The sequence below is a fragment of the Sinocyclocheilus grahami genome, unplaced genomic scaffold, assembly GCF_001515645.1.
Source record: "Sinocyclocheilus grahami isolate Dianchi unplaced genomic scaffold, SAMN03320097.WGS_v1.1 scaffold696.1, whole genome shotgun sequence".
NCBI lineage: Eukaryota > Metazoa > Chordata > Actinopteri > Cypriniformes > Cyprinidae > Sinocyclocheilus > Sinocyclocheilus grahami.
In genome coordinates, this window is record NW_015505875.1 from 226,432 (window position 1) to 245,515 (window position 19,084).

The 19,084-nt window shown below is 36.8% G+C and overlaps 1 protein-coding gene across 1 annotated transcript; it reads left to right on the forward strand.

Moving 5' to 3' along the window:
- The first annotated feature begins 3,460 nt into the window (after nucleotides 1-3,460).
- Nucleotides 3,461-18,749, forward strand: LOC107559725 (desmoglein-2). Its single transcript, XM_016243645.1, has 15 exons — nucleotides 3,461-3,514; nucleotides 8,654-8,776; nucleotides 9,346-9,501; nucleotides 11,180-11,321; nucleotides 11,448-11,617; nucleotides 11,730-11,864; nucleotides 12,353-12,538; nucleotides 12,729-13,047; nucleotides 14,844-15,042; nucleotides 15,303-15,445; nucleotides 15,708-15,929; nucleotides 16,129-16,368; nucleotides 16,472-16,593; nucleotides 16,679-16,966; nucleotides 17,110-18,749. The coding sequence occupies exons 1-15, from the start codon at nucleotides 3,461-3,463 to the stop codon at nucleotides 18,616-18,618; spliced, it is 4,008 nt and encodes a 1,335-aa protein (XP_016099131.1). The 3' UTR covers nucleotides 18,619-18,749.
- The last annotated feature ends 335 nt before the right edge of the window (nucleotides 18,750-19,084 follow it).

A 19,084-nucleotide genomic window follows, 5' to 3' on the forward strand; every position in this document is an offset into this window, starting at 1 on the left:
CTGCAGTGCTTTTATTGCGGTAGAGCGAGAAACCTAGGATTAGTGCACAAAAGTGGGTTTTAAACATAATTGAGAATATTTAATGAACGGTTTGACTAATAGCAGTGGTTCTTGAGGCAAAGTTGCACAGTATGAGGAGATCTATCAAATGATATGCATATTGTGTGGATGCGTGAAAGCATGCCTCTGAAAGCCTCTGTTAACCTTGTCTAATAGGCGCTCAAACTTCATTGGCCGATGGCGGTCATGTTTTTGGATATATGCAAATGACCTTATGGACACCTGTGGCTCTTTGGCACGATTTGTGGCTGTCTCAGACGAAAGATGAACAATCGTGGCTCCTAAACACTTACAGTGAGACAGGTTCAAAGACAGCCGGTTTCACAGTCTTGCGACCAAAGATAGCCTACGATCATTTTCTGACAGTGTCAGAAATTCAGAATGATCATTTTGCTGTTACGATCCACGTTTACGGACCAGCCAATAAAAATCCGACATTAAATCAACGTGACACGGCGCTAAAACATAAAACTGCTTACCTCTAGCTCGCATCCCTTCCTCTTTCGCCGATTCCACTTTTTTTTCAGCACACATAAAAACTACAACTCTCAAAGTGTGATTCATCATGCTCTTCTTGTTTACCACAGCAACAACTGAATGCTACCCCAGATAGTCACGCAGTGTGAAAACAACGGCGATCCGACGAGTTTGAAAATCGTGCAGTGTGAACTCAGCATTAGCCTACGGTGTCATCATTGTACAGTCCGCATACATGTTGTACCGAAGTTTATCAGATCCATGTCGCACAATTAGATTTGCAATGATCTTATATGATTAGCCTACTAAAATTGTGCAGTGTGTCCCGGGATTAATAGCTTAGGAGTTATGAGCTATTTTGTACTTTTGATTGCTGTCAGGCCGATTGGGGTGAGCCTTGGTGACGTTGTAGACGATGTGAGTTCTACCATCCCTCCAAGTTTCAAGTCTCTACGATTTACGGTTTGGTCTGCCCGATTAAATGTTGCATTGGCCATTCTAACAATTACATGCTTGAACCCCTAATTAACTTTTTGAATTGGGGAATTGTGAATCACAAACTTGTAATTGCAAGAAAAAGTTAAATTGTGAGATAAAAAGTCACTATTAACTTTTTAAATTTTATTTCATGATGGAAATAAATATATATATATATGTGTGTGTGTGTGTGTGTGTGTGTGTAAATGAATCATTCTGAGAGAAAAGTCTCTCAATTTAGACTTAATATACTTGCATACTGTAGTAATGAACAGTTGAGATGCGCCATCGTGTGCAGTGAAGCAACAGCCTGACCTGCTGCTGCGTATGCCTTGCCATTCATTTTAGATGTAGCTTGAAGAGGCATGGATGGCAAGGAGGGAGTTTTGAGAGATGATGTCTCTCCCATAGAGAGATAGCTAGCTAGCGTCTCTTCTACAGGGGGCATTCTCTCATAGCCGTTTTCGCGCACCGCCTCGATATTCGCATAACTGGTATGCTGAAACCGATGGATGCGTGAGGAAAACGGCTTCTTCCATTCCTTCTCGATCTCAGTATGGAGATCAGGAAGGAAAGGAAGACTCACCTGAGCTGGAGGGTTATGGCCAGAAAGATAACGTTCGTCGAGACGACCTCGCGACGCCACTTCCTTAGTCCGCTTCCATGGCAAGTCAAGTCTTGCCGTGGCGCGATCCATAACCTCTAAGAGCTCATCATACGCAGGGCAGGAGGATTGAGAAGGCTCAGCCTCAGCTTCTTCGCTCTCATCATCCATTTCCTGCTCTTCCTTGGCTGAACCCAGCAGAGCACTGGCCCCTGGATCATATGATGTTAAAGAGAGAACATCATCTTCCAGTGGCTGTCTCTCGCCCCCCGCCGATGAGCGCGAGAAGGAAAGTCCCTCTCTAAACTCATCGGCCAGGTCCACCTGAGATCCCCACGAGCTCATTCTCCTCCGTGCCTCAGCAGCGGAGGGTCCTGAACCGCGGGAAGCAGATGGCTGCCCCTCTTTACTTGAAAAGAGAGACAAACGAGAACGGAGTTTTTTTTCATTGGAAAAAACTCGCAATGCACGCAGATTGCCCCCTCGAGGACATCGCGTGCGTGCTCCTCGCCCAAACAAACAACACATAGATCGTGTGTGTCATCTGGTGTCAAATAGCGCTGACACGGATGCACACACCTTCTAAATGCTCTACTAGTGCTCGCCATAATATTAATAGATAGCTCTTACTTTTTCCTTGAAAATGCACGCTTCAAACAGAACAGTCAATGAAGACGAAGAAGAGAACGATGTGTAGCTCCCGGCACCGATTTATACTGTAGTCGCACCGGTAGTGACGTCATGGCTGTCGCCGGCCAACGAGTTGGTGTTTTTTCAATGTATGCTTCAGATACGAGTCACGACGAGGCGTTCCCCATAGCGACCCCTAGAGGACGCAGTTCGAAGTTCCCATGAAAGGGAAATATATGTGTGTGTGTGTGTGTGTGTGTGTAAATTAATCATTCTGAGAGAAAGGTCTCTCAATTTAGACTTAATATACTTGCATACTGTAGTAATGAACAGTTGAGATGTTAAAAGTCACTTTAGTCGTGGCCTTCATAATTTTAGCAAGTTCAGTAAAAGTGGTTGAAAAACAAATGGCTTTGATTAGTAAATAAATGTTTAAATAAAATCTAATACAATTCCAGCCTCAGGCTACTTCATAAGGAACTGCTTTGCAGGTTTGAACCTATGTAAGTTATGCAAGCTATTCATATCAAAGACAGATGTCTACTAATGAAAAACGTGTCATGACTCTTCTACTATAACATCAAAAGACTTTTAAAATGAAAGTATGTAGGGTGTCGTCTTCAGAAATCATTGACAAATATGAGGTGCACTCCTCACTAGGTTAACAAAAAACAAGTTCAATTTGATCAGGTTTATCAAATGGTTTTCTTGCTAAGCTGGCTGCCCTGTAGCTGTTACCAGGAAATAATATGTGGTTGTATGTTAATGAGTAATTCCTCAGAACTGTACTGGTAACTCATCTACATAACTCATAGGGTAATTAATTTTCAAAACAACCAAACTTCTAAAGAACAATTACTTAGTAATGTGTTGCTTTTTTAATAAAGTTTAATTATTCAGGAATTAATTTAGTAATTATTAATTTAAAATAATTATAAATGTTAAATTATAAACAAAATATATTATTTAAATGGACTTTGTGCTGTCCTTTATTTCCCTTTAAGCAGAAACAGATCTCAAGTAATGTATCATTCCCCAACCCTCACACAAATTCAGGGTGAAAATGGCAGGTGATGACGTTTTCTTTTTTGGGGGGCGGACCAAAAGATGCTTTAGGCTCATATTTTTGTGGTGCCAAAAACAGTGTCAGGTTGATAAGCTCTGTCACTAACAACACTCACACTGATAGATTTGTTTCATCTCTTCTAGAAGATGTTCCCTCGCTCTTCGCTGGTTCCAGCCTGGTTGCTGTTTCTCACTGTGCAGGTGAGTAGAAAGCGATGTGGATATATCACGTAAACGCTCTTTTGGAGAAATTGGGTTAATAAAGTATCGTGGAAGGTTGTCAAATGCAATGTGTAAATACACCTCGACGAAAATCATTGTTGTGATCAGTATTTTTGTCTGGTGTTCAAAAAAAAAAACTTCTAAATATTACCAAAATGAGATTACCTGAGAAGAAAAACTGTGCTCTGTAAAAATTTTAGTAATTAAGTAATTTTAACAAGAAATGCTCCTGTAGCGTTATCAAATATTATATGGTTATTATATTTATAATAAGGTTCCCGTTGTTATCACTAGTTGACTACAGTAGTTAACATAGATTTAGAAAGCATTTATTAATCTTAGTTCATGTTATTTCTACATTTACTAATACAATAAAATAAAAAGGTTTTTATTATATAATAATTGTAGTAAATGGTAATATTTTTTAAATGACCCGAGCTAACATAAACTTACAATGAACAATTATATTTTTTATTAAATAACATAAACAAAGATTGCTGTAATAAATGTATTGATCTTCATATGATTTTTTTATTCCGGGTCTGTTTGGACCTAAAGAAACGTTGATTAATTAAACAGTCATAACTTAATTGTTTTCAACTAAAACCATATTATTTCTTATCACCAAATTTTCATTAATGAATGTGGGGGGGGGGTTTGAATGTTACCATATTATTACCATGTTTTTACTGGATTTATCCATAACTATAAAAAGTGAAACTATAAAACTGTATGTACGTATGCATTTATGTATGTATGTGTGTATATATTTATATGAAGAGTTCAGATGCAAAAGCCTCTAAGTATCATCTGAAATTTTTCTTCTAAAATTAGCATTTTTATCAGGCTCCTATGTTTAGGTTTAGTCATTTTACTTTAATGGCAATGTATAGCTCATTTTCTGTTCCATTAAAGTGAAATAACTGAACATAAATATAGGAGCCTGATAAAAATGTTCATTTTAGATGAAAATTTCAGACGGCACTTAAAGGCTTTTGCATCGGAACTCTTCATATGAGAGGGATAATACAAAATGCATGTTATTTTTTATATAGTACTGACTTGAATAAAATATTTCACATAAAATACATTTACATATAGTCCTTACATATAGTTTTATAAATAGTTGAATTTATAAAAATGACCCCGTTCAAAAGTTTACAAATGCTTGATTCTTAAGACTGTGTTGTTACCTGGATGATCCACAGCCGGTTTTTATTTTTATTTTTTGTGATGTTCAATTGCTCACGAGTCCCTTGTTTGTCCTGAACAGTTAAATTGCCCGCTGTTCTTCAGAAAAATCCAAATAATATAAAATAATATATATATATATATATATATATATATAAATATTTTTTGTGTGTACAAATACTCTCCAATGTAATATATTCAACAGCTGAAATTGTCTGATTATAGTGGAGATACTGAGATATATATATATATATATATATATATATATATATATAATATATATGTAATATAAAATAAAGTAAACCAATTATATTTTAAAAGACAATACATGTCATTGTATTGGAAAATATTGTAAAATATTATTTTTAGCTAAGTAAAAAGCATTTAATATATGAAATGTTTATTATTTTTAACAAAGCAATTCACAGTTTATTCATACTTTATAAGGGAAAGCAGAAACATTCTGTTAGAGAACAATTACATTTTTGATAAGTGATCGTGTGGTTTTCAGTACCACATACATTATTAGCAGTATATTTGACAGTAATAAACAGATTTTTAATACCTCAAGGTTGATATATATATTAACATAATATAATTTAATGACATTCAATCCTATTCAGGTACCAAAAGGATTGTACCATCACTGTGTTTTATGATGATGATGATTTTTTATAATTAAGTCTATATTCCAATCAAGTAACAAAAAAGACAATAATTTAAGCACGACTGAAAGCTACAATATCTAGTGGTGCACGCAAGAAAACTAATGTTAACAGATACAAATTTTGATCTTAAAAATGTGCGTATTAGTAAATATAACCCTCATGTTGTGTTCCGACCATTTTGACCTGAAGAGGATTTTATTTTTCCAGAAAATACGACATCATATTTTCACATTTGACTAAAACGAAAAATGTTTTTCGGACGCCTCACTGATCAGAGTTTATGCACGTCAGTTTTTGAATGAAGCATTTGTGAATCATTTTGACAACGTTCACTCAAAAAAAAAATTGCTCAGATCATTGAGGCCTGATTGATCAGTTCCAAGAAAAGTAATACAGAACCTGTGCTAACTGAAAGAAAACAAGTTACTAATATTTTTACTGGAAAACAAGACAAAACTACTGATTAAGATCATTTAAAATAATCTTGTATTCAAAATATCAATATAACAATGAATGTTGATTTGTTAGCTCCGTTATTAGCATACAGTACTGTCTTTACATTTCAAGCAACTCCTGCCTGAAAGTTAAGCTGAAGCGAACTGAGCAAACTAGGTTTGTAATAGAGAAGGCTAGCATGAACAAATCCATACGATATCATACAGAGGATGATGTCTCAGGACCCCCTACAATATCTGTCCTCAACTACAATTTAACCTTACAAGTCCTTATGGTAATGCTTAGTAAACTAGAAAATGAATGCATCTGAACTACTAACAACAACTTTCTAAACAATAAATTGAGAATTTTTATCATGAAAATATAATTAAAATATAATAAAATAGGACAGTATAGACAGACAGAAGCGAAGTGGTGGAGAGAGGGGAACGGGCAAGAGTCGGGACTCAAACTCGGGTGTAGCGTCTGGACCAATCAAACACACAATATATATTTTATTAGCTATATTTAACAAATACTCTGTAACACCCCTCAGTTAACAAGCCATATGAGGACCTATGGACCCTTCCCCCGAAATGCGTAACACCTCAGGAGGGCAGAACAGGCCTCTGGTTCCATGGCAACCAACGCTGATATCACTGGGTTTATTGCCCAAAGGAATGTGAAGTAGAGAAAATCACTACCTTTTCCATAGGAAGAGACACAATGCACGGTAGAAATGGACTCTTCTCTAATTAATCCATAGGAAAACCTTTCTTTGAATGAACACACATATCCTTCGGATCATTGTGTATGTTGTCTTTGATATTTTTATACTGTTTTATGCAGGTTTATGATGGAACCACTCATTCCTGTCATCTTACCTATATGTAATCCTATCATGTTTAGTATCTATGAACTCACCTTTTGATGATCTAAACGAGCGTGTATATTATAATGGGGTACATAGGCAATATATTAGTGTCCTAAGAATCTTTAGTAATTTCGATTCAAGTTCCATATGCAAATTACCATGCTTCCACACAAAGGGTCATAAAAACTCCCCGGTATCTCCAAACTCCCACTTGGGATTTCCGTCTTTCTCATTGGACAAGCCCATCTTGAGAGGCGTGAATCTTCTCAGACCTTAAAGGCTTCACATCAGTGACCCGCCCGGAGTCGTTTTTTTTTGGTTGAATTCTGAGAAGATGAAGATGTGAGCAAACGCTCCAGGACACCCTAAGTTTGTGCCAGGCTTCGGCCTTGACTTTTCCATTCACCAAGATTCTCTGACTCAAACTGATTCTTTTTCATCAACCAACTTCAGCAAAGATCAACTTGAACCTTCAGATTGCATCAAACCTCTCTTTCAGACAGATGAGACGTGCAAGTATTCAAACTTAGTCTTATTAATTAATACATTAGGTATCATTTGCACCTTTTTACAAAGGTGTGTTTGAACTAAGAATCTGATGTTCCCTTCAGGCTGTAAATCTGCTGAATATGCAAATGATTCCATAACTTCATTCCTTTATTGCTTAAGCTTTAACCCTTTCCTATACCAACTGTATGCGTGTGTGTGTGTGTGTATGTGTATGTTAGACTAGTTTCAGTGTTTATGTAGTATGTTAGACTAGTTTAAGTGTTTATGTAGTTAATAAAGTCTTACTTGTATCACACTTGACGTTGTTCATTGTTTGCGCATAACTGGAGTCCCTACTCATGCAGATTCATGCTACAGGCTCTGTGTAGACTTGTACAGTAAGAAAGTTATTTCCCTTAACCAGGAAATTAACGTTCTTAGAATTGACAGGCAGTTGACCCTGAGAGGTCAAGTAAATATCTACAGCGGATCTAAATATTTATAATTAATTAGAACTAGTTATGATTAATTATTCATATTTCCCCTTTGAGCTGATTCGCTACACGGGTCACCCGAAGAGCAACTGCGTTACATGTCGGAATAGGCTATTTATTTTTATATTTAAAAAACATATAGATATTTGTACAGATATTAAAATATTTTTATATTGTAAATATATATAAAATATACTCTGCATAGGACACGACAATACATTTGATTGTCATTAAGCTGAATACTCAATAACATTTTCAAGGCAATAATCTTGGCAATAATCTTTTTTTACAGTTTCATTTATTTTTAAGGAAAAAAGATACATATTTTACAAGATATAATGACTAGAAGTTTTCCTCTCAAACAAAAAAAGCCATTTTTATTGGAGTATGTTTTTTTGTTGTTGTTGTTGTTGTTGTGGAGTCTATGACCAAAATGAATGATTTTAAATAAAAGATGGATAAACTTGACTCAAGTGTGAACATGGGCGACAGTCAGACTATGCCAAACAGATGATACTGTAACAATTTCAGATTGTTCAGGTTTTCAGTGAAACATCTGACTTTATGTGTCCTATAGAGTCACATAATCAAGACAATAAGGAAAATGTAATTAAACGAGCAAGTTTCTAAAGCTAGTAAATAGTTGACTTTTCAAGTTAAATAGGCTATAATTCAGTGTTTCTTTCTTTCTTTTTTTTGACAAATTAACTTATCATTTCGGTACTATTTACTTCCATGAGGAGGAGTTCTTCAGTCTGAATTTTGGTGTGATGTTTTCACAATGTTGCCCTAACATAACATCTGGTGAATATGTGTGTCATTTGTCTCACATTTGCATGCACAAAGTTACCAAAATTATGCACAACCACCCACTGTTAAAACATAATTAAACCTAACCACCAGGCCATAAATAATTAAAAATGGTATGAAATTATATTTAAATTAATTTTTTTATTTTTAAAAACAGGTCCTGAGCACTGGAGACTGCTGGACCGGTTCACAGAAGCAGCGTCATAAGAGGGAATGGGTCGTCCCTGCCAAAAAGTTTACAGAAAATGTAGACTACAGTGATTCGCCCTATTTCAGCAAGGTAGTAGACAAAACCATATCATAGATACAGCGATTCTCTCCACTCATTGCATGTACAGCACATTACAATGCTGGCTTGGTTCAATAATAACATTTAAAAGTTATTCAATATTCATGATTTATTCTCTCAATAAATCAGTTTCCCCGTTACACAGCCAGCTGTCAGAACTTTCCACAAACAGGGTACAAATTAAGGTTATCACTCATGAGGGATTAGGTTTAGGGTCAATTTTACTTTATCATCCATAAATTAAAGAAAATAATATTTGTTTGAGCTTTTTTCATACAGTAAGATGTGTTGCAATTGCAACACAAGCATGTGGTAACAGGACTGTGCACAATTTGTAATAAACATCATAATTTTGATCATTAAAATCAGTTCATTCTTAGTAATATGAACTGAATATAATTTCAACACGGCAGTAGTATGAGACTATTGTATGGTTTTTTATTGTTATTTATGATATTAATTGTGATTTTAAACTTAAACGTTCTTTAAAAAAAAAAAATCTGCCTTGTGCACTTGTTTTTGATGACAGCAGTCTAACCATGCAATGTTACATTTCTCAGATACGATCTGACCTTGATGAGATCACGATGCTGCGCTACACTATAAGAGGTCCAGGAGTCAACATGCCACCTGTTGGTAACTTCATATTAGACGAGCAAAAAGGGTGGGTTCGCATCACACAGCCTCTGGATCGCGAGGAGAGACAAAACTACACCGTGAGGATAACAAACACACACATTTAAGATTAAGAATATACAGTATAGGTCATGTGTTATAGGCCTACTGGGACTAGTTGTCACAAGGGATAAATCTCTGTTAAATTGTAAGGTTCTGAGAAGAAACTCAATTTCACAAGTACAAAAAATAAAATAAATAAATGAAATCTCTAGACAGCACTGTAAAAAAATGTTTTGTTTCAACTTAAAGTTGCCTTAAAATTTTGTCAACTTGAAATGTAATGTGACTTAGGTATTTGAGCTGACTAAAATAAATACAGTGATTCGCCCTATTTCAGCAAGGTAGTAGACAAAACCATATCATAGATACAGCGATTCTCTCCACTCATTGCATGTACAGCACATTACAATGCTGGCTTGGTTCAATAATAACATTTAAAAGTTATTCAATATTCATGATTTATTCTCTCAATAAATCAGTTTCCCCGTTACACAGCCAGCTGTCAGAACTTTCCACAAACAGGGTACAAATTAAGGTTATCACTCATGAGGGATTAGGTTTAGGGTCAATTTTACTTTATCATCCATAAATTAAAGAAAATAATATTTGTTTGAGCTTTTTTCATACAGTAAGATGTGTTGCAATTGCAACACAAGCATGTGGTAACAGGACTGTGCACAATTTGTAATAAACATCATAATTTTGATCATTAAAATCAGTTCATTCTTAGTAATATGAACTGAATATAATTTCAACACGGCAGTAGTATGAGACTATTGTATGGTTTTTTATTGTTATTTATGATATTAATTGTGATTTTAAACTTAAACGTTCTTTAAAAAAAAAAAATCTGCCTTGTGCACTTGTTTTTGATGACAGCAGTCTAACCATGCAATGTTACATTTCTCAGATACGATCTGACCTTGATGAGATCACGATGCTGCGCTACACTATAAGAGGTCCAGGAGTCAACATGCCACCTGTTGGTAACTTCATATTAGACGAGCAAAAAGGGTGGGTTCGCATCACACAGCCTCTGGATCGCGAGGAGAGACAAAACTACACCGTGAGGATAACAAACACACACATTTAAGATTAAGAATATACAGTATAGGTCATGTGTTATAGGCCTACTGGGACTAGTTGTCACAAGGGATAAATCTCTGTTAAATTGTAAGGTTCTGAGAAGAAACTCAATTTCACAAGTACAAAAAATAAAATAAATAAATGAAATCTCTAGACAGCACTGTAAAAAAATGTTTTGTTTCAACTTAAAGTTGCCTTAAAATTTTGTCAACTTGAAATGTAATGTGACTTAGGTATTTGAGCTGACTAAAATAAAAAATGTAAAGCAGCACAAACACTTTTTTAAGTTGTATATATATATATATATATATATATATATATATTGCTGCAGCGATTGAGAAAACAATAAAACTTGACTGAAAGTTTAAATTTATTTAGCAAAATAATTTTATAAAATGCCATGTTAGTTTAAAAGGGGCAATTGACATGTGCGTCTCAAATGTATCATTATTACTGTTTAACTAAAAACCCTATACTAGACTGTTTAATGGCATACAATTGTGACTACTGCTCTCCCATATCAATGCATTGCTGATAAACTGTTTACTATCCAAAAACTCTAGTCAGATTTTTCAAGGTTTTCTCCTCTAGTATTTAAAAAAAAAAAAACTTTTTTTTTTGGTTTTGTAGCTTATTGCCACTGCATGGTATCCTAACAACACCATAGCTGAAGATAATATTAAAATAAACATTGTTGTGGAGGACCAGAATGATAACCCACCAGTTTTCATCAAGCCAGAACGCATCAGCATCTATGAGGGGAGGCCAGTTGGTGAGCCTGCCGCTTTTTTGCTGTTGTCAAAAATTGCTTGATTTTCTGAAATTAGAGATGACTATTCTTTCATCTTAAAGATCTAGTGTGATAGATTCGTTTTTGTAATAGCTGTGTCCTTTCTAGGTAGCTTTGTAACACAAGTTGTGGCCAAAGATGCAGATGAGCCAAACACTCTTCACACAAAGATAGCGTACAGCTTGATCAAGCAAGAGCCAAACAATGGCAAGCTTTTCTTTGCTGTTCATAAAGACAATGGAACAATCTTTGTAAACAACCCAACACTTGACAGAGAGGTATCTGTTACCAGTTATACTGATATTTGTACATGTGTTTGTTTGTTTGTTGGTAGCTTCAAAAGTTTCCACCAAACAGTCTGGATGTTCAAGTTCCCATTCTCTTCAACAGGAACACAGATATTTTGTTCTTACGGTGCAAGCTGCTGACATGTATGGAAGTCCTGAAGGAAATTCTGCTACAGCTACTGTATTTATAGACATCCTGGATGTCAATGACAATATTCCTACTTTGGAGAAGGATGAGGTGACTATGTGCATTGGCTAATGTAACTTGAATAGTCAGGAGGTCACAATTATGACATTAAATCATCTTTTTTAATTCCCTTGTGAAAAATAATTGTGTTTGCCTGTATTCACTGTGTACTTGTAGTGTACTTCAAATCTTGAAAATATATTTTTTTAAACTGCATTTAACATAATATTAATGAAAAGTGTATTTAAAGAAAGCAGACTTTCACACAATTAATAACAATGTGAATTATTTCAAATGAAAAGTTTTACTTTAAAGTACATTTTTAATTAACTACCAAATGCTAAAGAACATGTAAAATGCTCCATTATAATAACATGCAGTAACAGTGCCTGCAAGTTCACACTTAAGTATATTATTTTAAAGTATATTTAAGTACTTTTTTAAGTATGCTTAAAAGTATGTGTACTTCTACTGTAGTATAATAAAAACTTCAATAATGGTCAAGAAAACAAAGTGTGGACATTGTTTTGGTTTCATAGTTTTCAGCAAGTATTGATGAGAATGAGGCACCTGTTGAGGTTATGAGGATCCAGGCGCTGGATAACGATGAAGAAAGGACAGACAATTGGTTGGCCGAGTTTAAAATAGTCTCGGGGAATGAGGATGGACGTTTCTCTATTGAAACTGATCCGAAGACAAATATGGGTGTTTTGTATCTGAACAAGGTCAGTGCTTATTTTGTACACAGTTCTAAGAAGTTCATGTGATGGAAGCAAAGATATCAGGGCTGAAATGTAATAAGGGTGTGCTGTATTAGTGTGATGTACACATGTGTGCTGTTTGCATATTTGTTACGAGGGTTTTTTATTTTTAACTTTTTTTGAGCAACCAACTGCACCTTGTTCTCTCCTCTAGCCTGTTGACTTTGAGTCAGCATCTGAAATGAACCTGAACCTAGTTGTTGCAAACAAAGCTCTTCTAGGAGCACCTCTCGGGGGTGGAGCAGGAGCAACAGGTGGTGGAGCTGGAGCTTCTGGAGCAGGTGGTGGAGCTGGAGCTTCTGGAGCAGGTGGTGGAGCTGGAGCTTCTGGAGCAGCTGGTGGAGCTGGAGCTTCTGGAGCAGCTGGTGGAGCTGGAGCTTCTGGAGCAGGTGGTGGAGCTGGAGCTTCTGGAGCAGGTGGTGGAGCTGGAGCTTCTGGAGCAGGTGGTGGAGCTGGAGCTTCTGGAGCAGGTGGTGGAGCTGGAGCTTCTGGAGCAGGTGGTGGAGCTGGAGCTTCTGGAGCAGGCTGCATGGTATCCTAACAACACCATAGCTGAAGATAATATTAAAATAAACATTGTTGTGGAGGACCAGAATGATAACCCACCAGTTTTCATCAAGCCAGAACGCATCAGCATCTATGAGGGGAGGCCAGTTGGTGAGCCTGCCGCTTTTTTGCTGTTGTCAAAAATTGCTTGATTTTCTGAAATTAGAGATGACTATTCTTTCATCTTAAAGATCTAGTGTGATAGATTCGTTTTTGTAATAGCTGTGTCCTTTCTAGGTAGCTTTGTAACACAAGTTGTGGCCAAAGATGCAGATGAGCCAAACACTCTTCACACAAAGATAGCGTACAGCTTGATCAAGCAAGAGCCAAACAATGGCAAGCTTTTCTTTGCTGTTCATAAAGACAATGGAACAATCTTTGTAAACAACCCAACACTTGACAGAGAGGTATCTGTTACCAGTTATACTGATATTTGTACATGTGTTTGTTTGTTTGTTGGTAGCTTCAAAAGTTTCCACCAAACAGTCTGGATGTTCAAGTTCCCATTCTCTTCAACAGGAACACAGATATTTTGTTCTTACGGTGCAAGCTGCTGACATGTATGGAAGTCCTGAAGGAAATTCTGCTACAGCTACTGTATTTATAGACATCCTGGATGTCAATGACAATATTCCTACTTTGGAGAAGGATGAGGTGACTATGTGCATTGGCTAATGTAACTTGAATAGTCAGGAGGTCACAATTATGACATTAAATCATCTTTTTTAATTCCCTTGTGAAAAATAATTGTGTTTGCCTGTATTCACTGTGTACTTGTAGTGTACTTCAAATCTTGAAAATATATTTTTTTAAACTGCATTTAACATAATATTAATGAAAAGTGTATTTAAAGAAAGCAGACTTTCACACAATTAATAACAATGTGAATTATTTCAAATGAAAAGTTTTACTTTAAAGTACATTTTTAATTAACTACCAAATGCTAAAGAACATGTAAAATGCTCCATTATAATAACATGCAGTAACAGTGCCTGCAAGTTCACACTTAAGTATATTATTTTAAAGTATATTTAAGTACTTTTTTAAGTATGCTTAAAAGTATGTGTACTTCTACTGTAGTATAATAAAAACTTCAATAATGGTCAAGAAAACAAAGTGTGGACATTGTTTTGGTTTCATAGTTTTCAGCAAGTATTGATGAGAATGAGGCACCTGTTGAGGTTATGAGGATCCAGGCGCTGGATAACGATGAAGAAAGGACAGACAATTGGTTGGCCGAGTTTAAAATAGTCTCGGGGAATGAGGATGGACGTTTCTCTATTGAAACTGATCCGAAGACAAATATGGGTGTTTTGTATCTGAACAAGGTCAGTGCTTATTTTGTACACAGTTCTAAGAAGTTCATGTGATGGAAGCAAAGATATCAGGGCTGAAATGTAATAAGGGTGTGCTGTATTAGTGTGATGTACACATGTGTGCTGTTTGCATATTTGTTACGAGGGTTTTTTATTTTTAACTTTTTTTGAGCAACCAACTGCACCTTGTTCTCTCCTCTAGCCTGTTGACTTTGAGTCAGCATCTGAAATGAACCTGAACCTAGTTGTTGCAAACAAAGCTCTTCTAGGAGCACCTCTCGGGGGTGGAGCAGGAGCAACAGGTGGTGGAGCTGGAGCTTCTGGAGCAGGTGGTGGAGCTGGAGCTTCTGGAGCAGCTGGTGGAGCTGGAGCTTCTGGAGCAGCTGGTGGAGCTGGAGCTTCTGGAGCAGCTGGTGGAGGAAGTGTGTTCAAGCAAAAGACATACCCAGTGAAGATCAATGTCAAAAACAAGCCAGAAGGCCCAAAGTTCAAGCCAAAGATCAAGCCTATATCTGTATCTGAAAACACCAAAAATTCTTTTCCAAGAGTAATTGACACCTACACTGCTATGGAAGAAGACACAGGCAAAACAGCAGAAAAAGTTAAGTAAGTGTTCTCCAAGCATTTCCTGAGAAGAAAAAAACTAAATGATTTAATCGAATATGCAGTACACAACAACTTAAGCCATGCATATTAAAGATGTTTAGATACACCTTAGCATTTTACAGTTTTACAATATTTGATTGAATACTATTTGAGGTTTATTACCATTCAGAAACTTCATGTTATAAACCTCAAACCTTCAAATTGTTAAACCAAATGTAGAATTTAAAATTGCAATAATTTAATGGTCCATGTTTGTTTAGATATGCAAAGGAATATGACCCTGACAACTGGATTTCTATTGACATGGACACGGCTGAGATAAAACTGAACAAGGTACCAGATCGTGAGTCTCCATTTTTGGTAAATGGGACCTACTATGCCAAGATCCTCTGCATTACAGATGGTTAGTATGAACAGTTAGTCAGAACTTTACATTGGGATGTTTGGACACACCTACTAGCATTATTAATATTAGCATTTATAATTTAGACATATAGTCTAAATAAACAAATAGTTACACTTTGCACACAGTTTAATTTCTTCAACTTCATGATGTTTGTCCTGGGATGCTTTTTAAACAGTAGCGAAGGAGTCTACATGTCAAACTGTAAAAGATAATTTAAGAAGGTTCATTGTAACATGTTTTGTGTTTGCTATAATTTTAGAACTGCACTCTCAGACATCTACAGGGACTATAGCTTTGCAGGTGGAGGACCTGAATGACAACTGCCCCAAACTCCTTAATAATGTGCAGACTGTCTGCAGTGATACCAGTATAGTCAATGTCACAGCAGAAGACGAAGATTCCGATCCCAACGGAGCTCCACTAGAGTTCAGTTTGATACAAGAGAAGACAAAGGGCAAATGGAACCTGCAGAGAATAGATGGTAATACCAAACAGATAATAATATGATTTATTTGCAAGGGTCTGAAAACTTACACTTCTTGATCTAAGCATGTTTTTGTTATTTACAATAAACTGAAAGCAATCACGCCACGTATAAAGTAGATAATCACCATTCTTGTTCACTTTTGAGTAGAACGTGACATAATAGTCAGGTCTCTCACTGTTTCTCACCTCTTCAGATGTAAGTGTTTCGATGCTCGCTGAAGATGACTTATGGCCTGGTTTTTATGAAGTCACCATGGAAATCAGAGACAAGCAAGGACTGGCCTGTCCTGATGAGCAAGTCCTCCATTTAGAGGTTTGCACTTGCTCTGAAGGCACGTTTTGTGCTTCAAAATTGGCTGCATTACGCACTACATCAGCCAGTCTTGGAGCAGCAGGAATTTGTTTCCTGATTCTAGGATTCCTGTGCTTAATCTGTGAGCATGAGTTTACTTTGCTGTAGTCTACCACTGTAAATGTATTATTGGTGGTAACATTGTAAAACATACATATGTTTTGTTTGTCTGTCTCTATTTTTAGTGCCGCTTGTGGCCGTAATAAAATGTGAATGTGAGAATGCTGGAAAACATTTTATTGATATTCCATTTGAAACCAAGCAACATCTTATCTCCTATAGCACAGAAGGAAAAGGAATAGACGTGGTAAAAAAAATCCCTTCATGATCTTGCACAAGTGAAAGTGTAAAACACTTCTGTCGTGTGATAACTGATTCTGTTTCTCTTGCAGGATGTTTTTCTAGAGAGCATCCCACCAAAACTGTACAATGAGGGGGGCGACAAAATAAAATCATACAAAGAAACTGTAAGAATGGTGGAAGCTAACTCTAATTTCCCATTGGACGAAATTCAGGTCCCCAGGTCAAACCAGGCTGTATATAACAGTTCTAAAATTCTAGGAATGATGCAGGAGAGTGCATTTGGAGGCTTTTACAGTGACATGGACATGGAAAACTCTGTCAGGTCGCAAGAAGGACAAGTCTTGCATGATGCATTCCTAAAAGAATACTTCGCACAAGTATGTGATTTAAAAAAAATATATATCTTTTTTGATGGATCCTCTGCAGTGAATGGGTGCTGTCAGAATTTTTGGGTGGACTATGCCTTTAACACTGAACGAAAATTACATGTAGAATGATATTTCTCCTCATTCTTTTGCAGAAATCCAGGTATATATTGGAGGAGGATTCTCCAAAAAAAGGACCGAAGCACTATGATTATGAAGGTGAAGGATCTGTTACCGGTTCCATTGAAAGCTGCAGCTTCATCGAGTCTAATGATGATCTGGAGTTCTTGAACAACCTGGGTTCAAAGTTCAACACCTTGGCTGAGGTGTGTGGATTCAGACAGACTGACCCAAAAGTTATTGTTAATACTGTCGAGACAACACCAAACGCAGCTGCATCTTCCAGTCACATGACCAACATCGTCCAGCCCAGTCCTGAGGAGATACCTGCTAAATCACCACTTGTCCAACCTGCACCTAGTCAGGGGATTTTCATACAGGAACCAATGTACTACGGGTTCAACCAGCCAATGGCAAGCAATGTTGTGCTGTCAGAGGATGGGCTTGGGCAAGGTGTGTACATAATCAATGGAACTCCAGAAGCTGAGAGAATTCTGACTCAAGGTAATGGCCATACACTTGAACATTTTGGTAGTGGACAACAGGCTGTTCTAGCAAACAACATCATTGGTGATTCCGTCTTGTACTCACAAATTGGACCTCAAAGTCCAGTAATGATTACCGAAGGTTTAGGTGAAGTTAATTCTGCTGTAATCCAGAACCTTTCACCAACTCAAAACCTTGTAATGATGCCACAGCAACAACTAGGTGGAATTGGTTCACTGCAGATGGTAAGAGTACCCATGGAATCGGTTGTATCAGCAGAGAACGGGCAGGGTAGAGTTACTCTTATGGATGGCTCAGTCACTGGAGATAAAGTATTCGTTGGAGGTCTAGGTCCTAGTCATTGTCCCATGAGCCCTCAACTACTTTACCCAGTAAGATCTCAAGAGTTTGGTGGATCAGTACATATGAACCAAACAGTAGTTGATGGCTCCCTTTACAGTGTACAGAATGATGGACAAGGGACAGTAACAATTGGACAACGTCCTGTCAATGGAGGTAATGTATTGATAGGAGGCCCAGGAACTCCAAACCTAGTAATAATGCCTCAAATTGCAACTGGTCAAGTAAAAAACCAGCTATTAGAAAGTGGTCCTTACCCAAGTGTGTCAAACACTGCATCAAAAAAAGGTGGAGAGAGTAGACTACTGGTTGGTGGTCATTCTATTCTAGAGGGTCCTGTTAGTGAAGGCAATTTCTTGGTTGCAGGCCCAGGTCAGCTTCCTGTGTCTATGAGCACAGGAGCTCCAAACTTAGTGAGACTGACTCAAGTTGCAAATGGTCACTTGCCAAGTGTTCAGAACATTGTATCAGGGGAAGGTGGACAGAGTAGACCATTGGTTAGTGGTCCCACTATTCTAGAGGGTCCAAGTCAGCGTTCACTAGCCATGAGTCCAGGAGTACTTAGTCCTTTCGAACTGCCTCAGGTAGCAAACAGACAGTTATTCAATTCTACAGTGTCCAGAGTTCTGACGTCAATGGTTATGATGCCAAAATCCAAAGGACTTGCAACAAATGGGCAGCTGAATGTTGAGCAGTGACCTAGTTTTTGGTCTAGTGGCATTAATACTGCATTAATTCTCAGGATGGGATTGCTCGCAGAGAAGCACAGAAACTATTTTAAGCATCAGATGAATTAGAAGTACTCAGCAATAAGTGAGTATGGTATTTAAAGGCCAATAATGTTAAACATGTTGCCTTTTGTTTTGCATCTTAAATCTACAGATTAGATTTCAACGAGAAAGTTTACACATTAGACGTACATTTTATAGGGCAATACATAACTTGATTAACAATACATAATTTAGCAATTTAAAATCATATCTTTAACTAAAATTGATATGGTATACTGTGATTATATGTAGCATTTAAATTTATTCTAAAGCTGTTTTTGCCGTAAATCTTATAATAAAATGTTGAATCATTTTGAATATGAGCAAGGTGATTGATTTAAAATTACTGTTGATTAGTTTTAGTCAATTCAGTCACATGATTCCATGGACTTCC

What these genes read in the sequence shown, in the direction of transcription:
- LOC107559725 (XM_016243645.1), top strand. Translation starts at nt 3,461, where the DNA reads ATGTTCCCTCGCTCTTCGCTGGTTCCAGCCTGGTTGCTGTTTCTCACT. An exon ending in TGCTGTTTCTCACTGTGCAG is followed by an intron (nt 3,515 to 8,653) that starts GTGAGTAGAAAG and finishes TTTTAAAAACAG; the next exon opens with GTCCTGAGCACTGGAGACTG. An exon ending in CTACTTTGGAGAAGGATGAG is followed by an intron (nt 11,865 to 12,352) that starts GTGACTATGTGC and finishes TTGGTTTCATAG; the next exon opens with TTTTCAGCAAGTATTGATGA.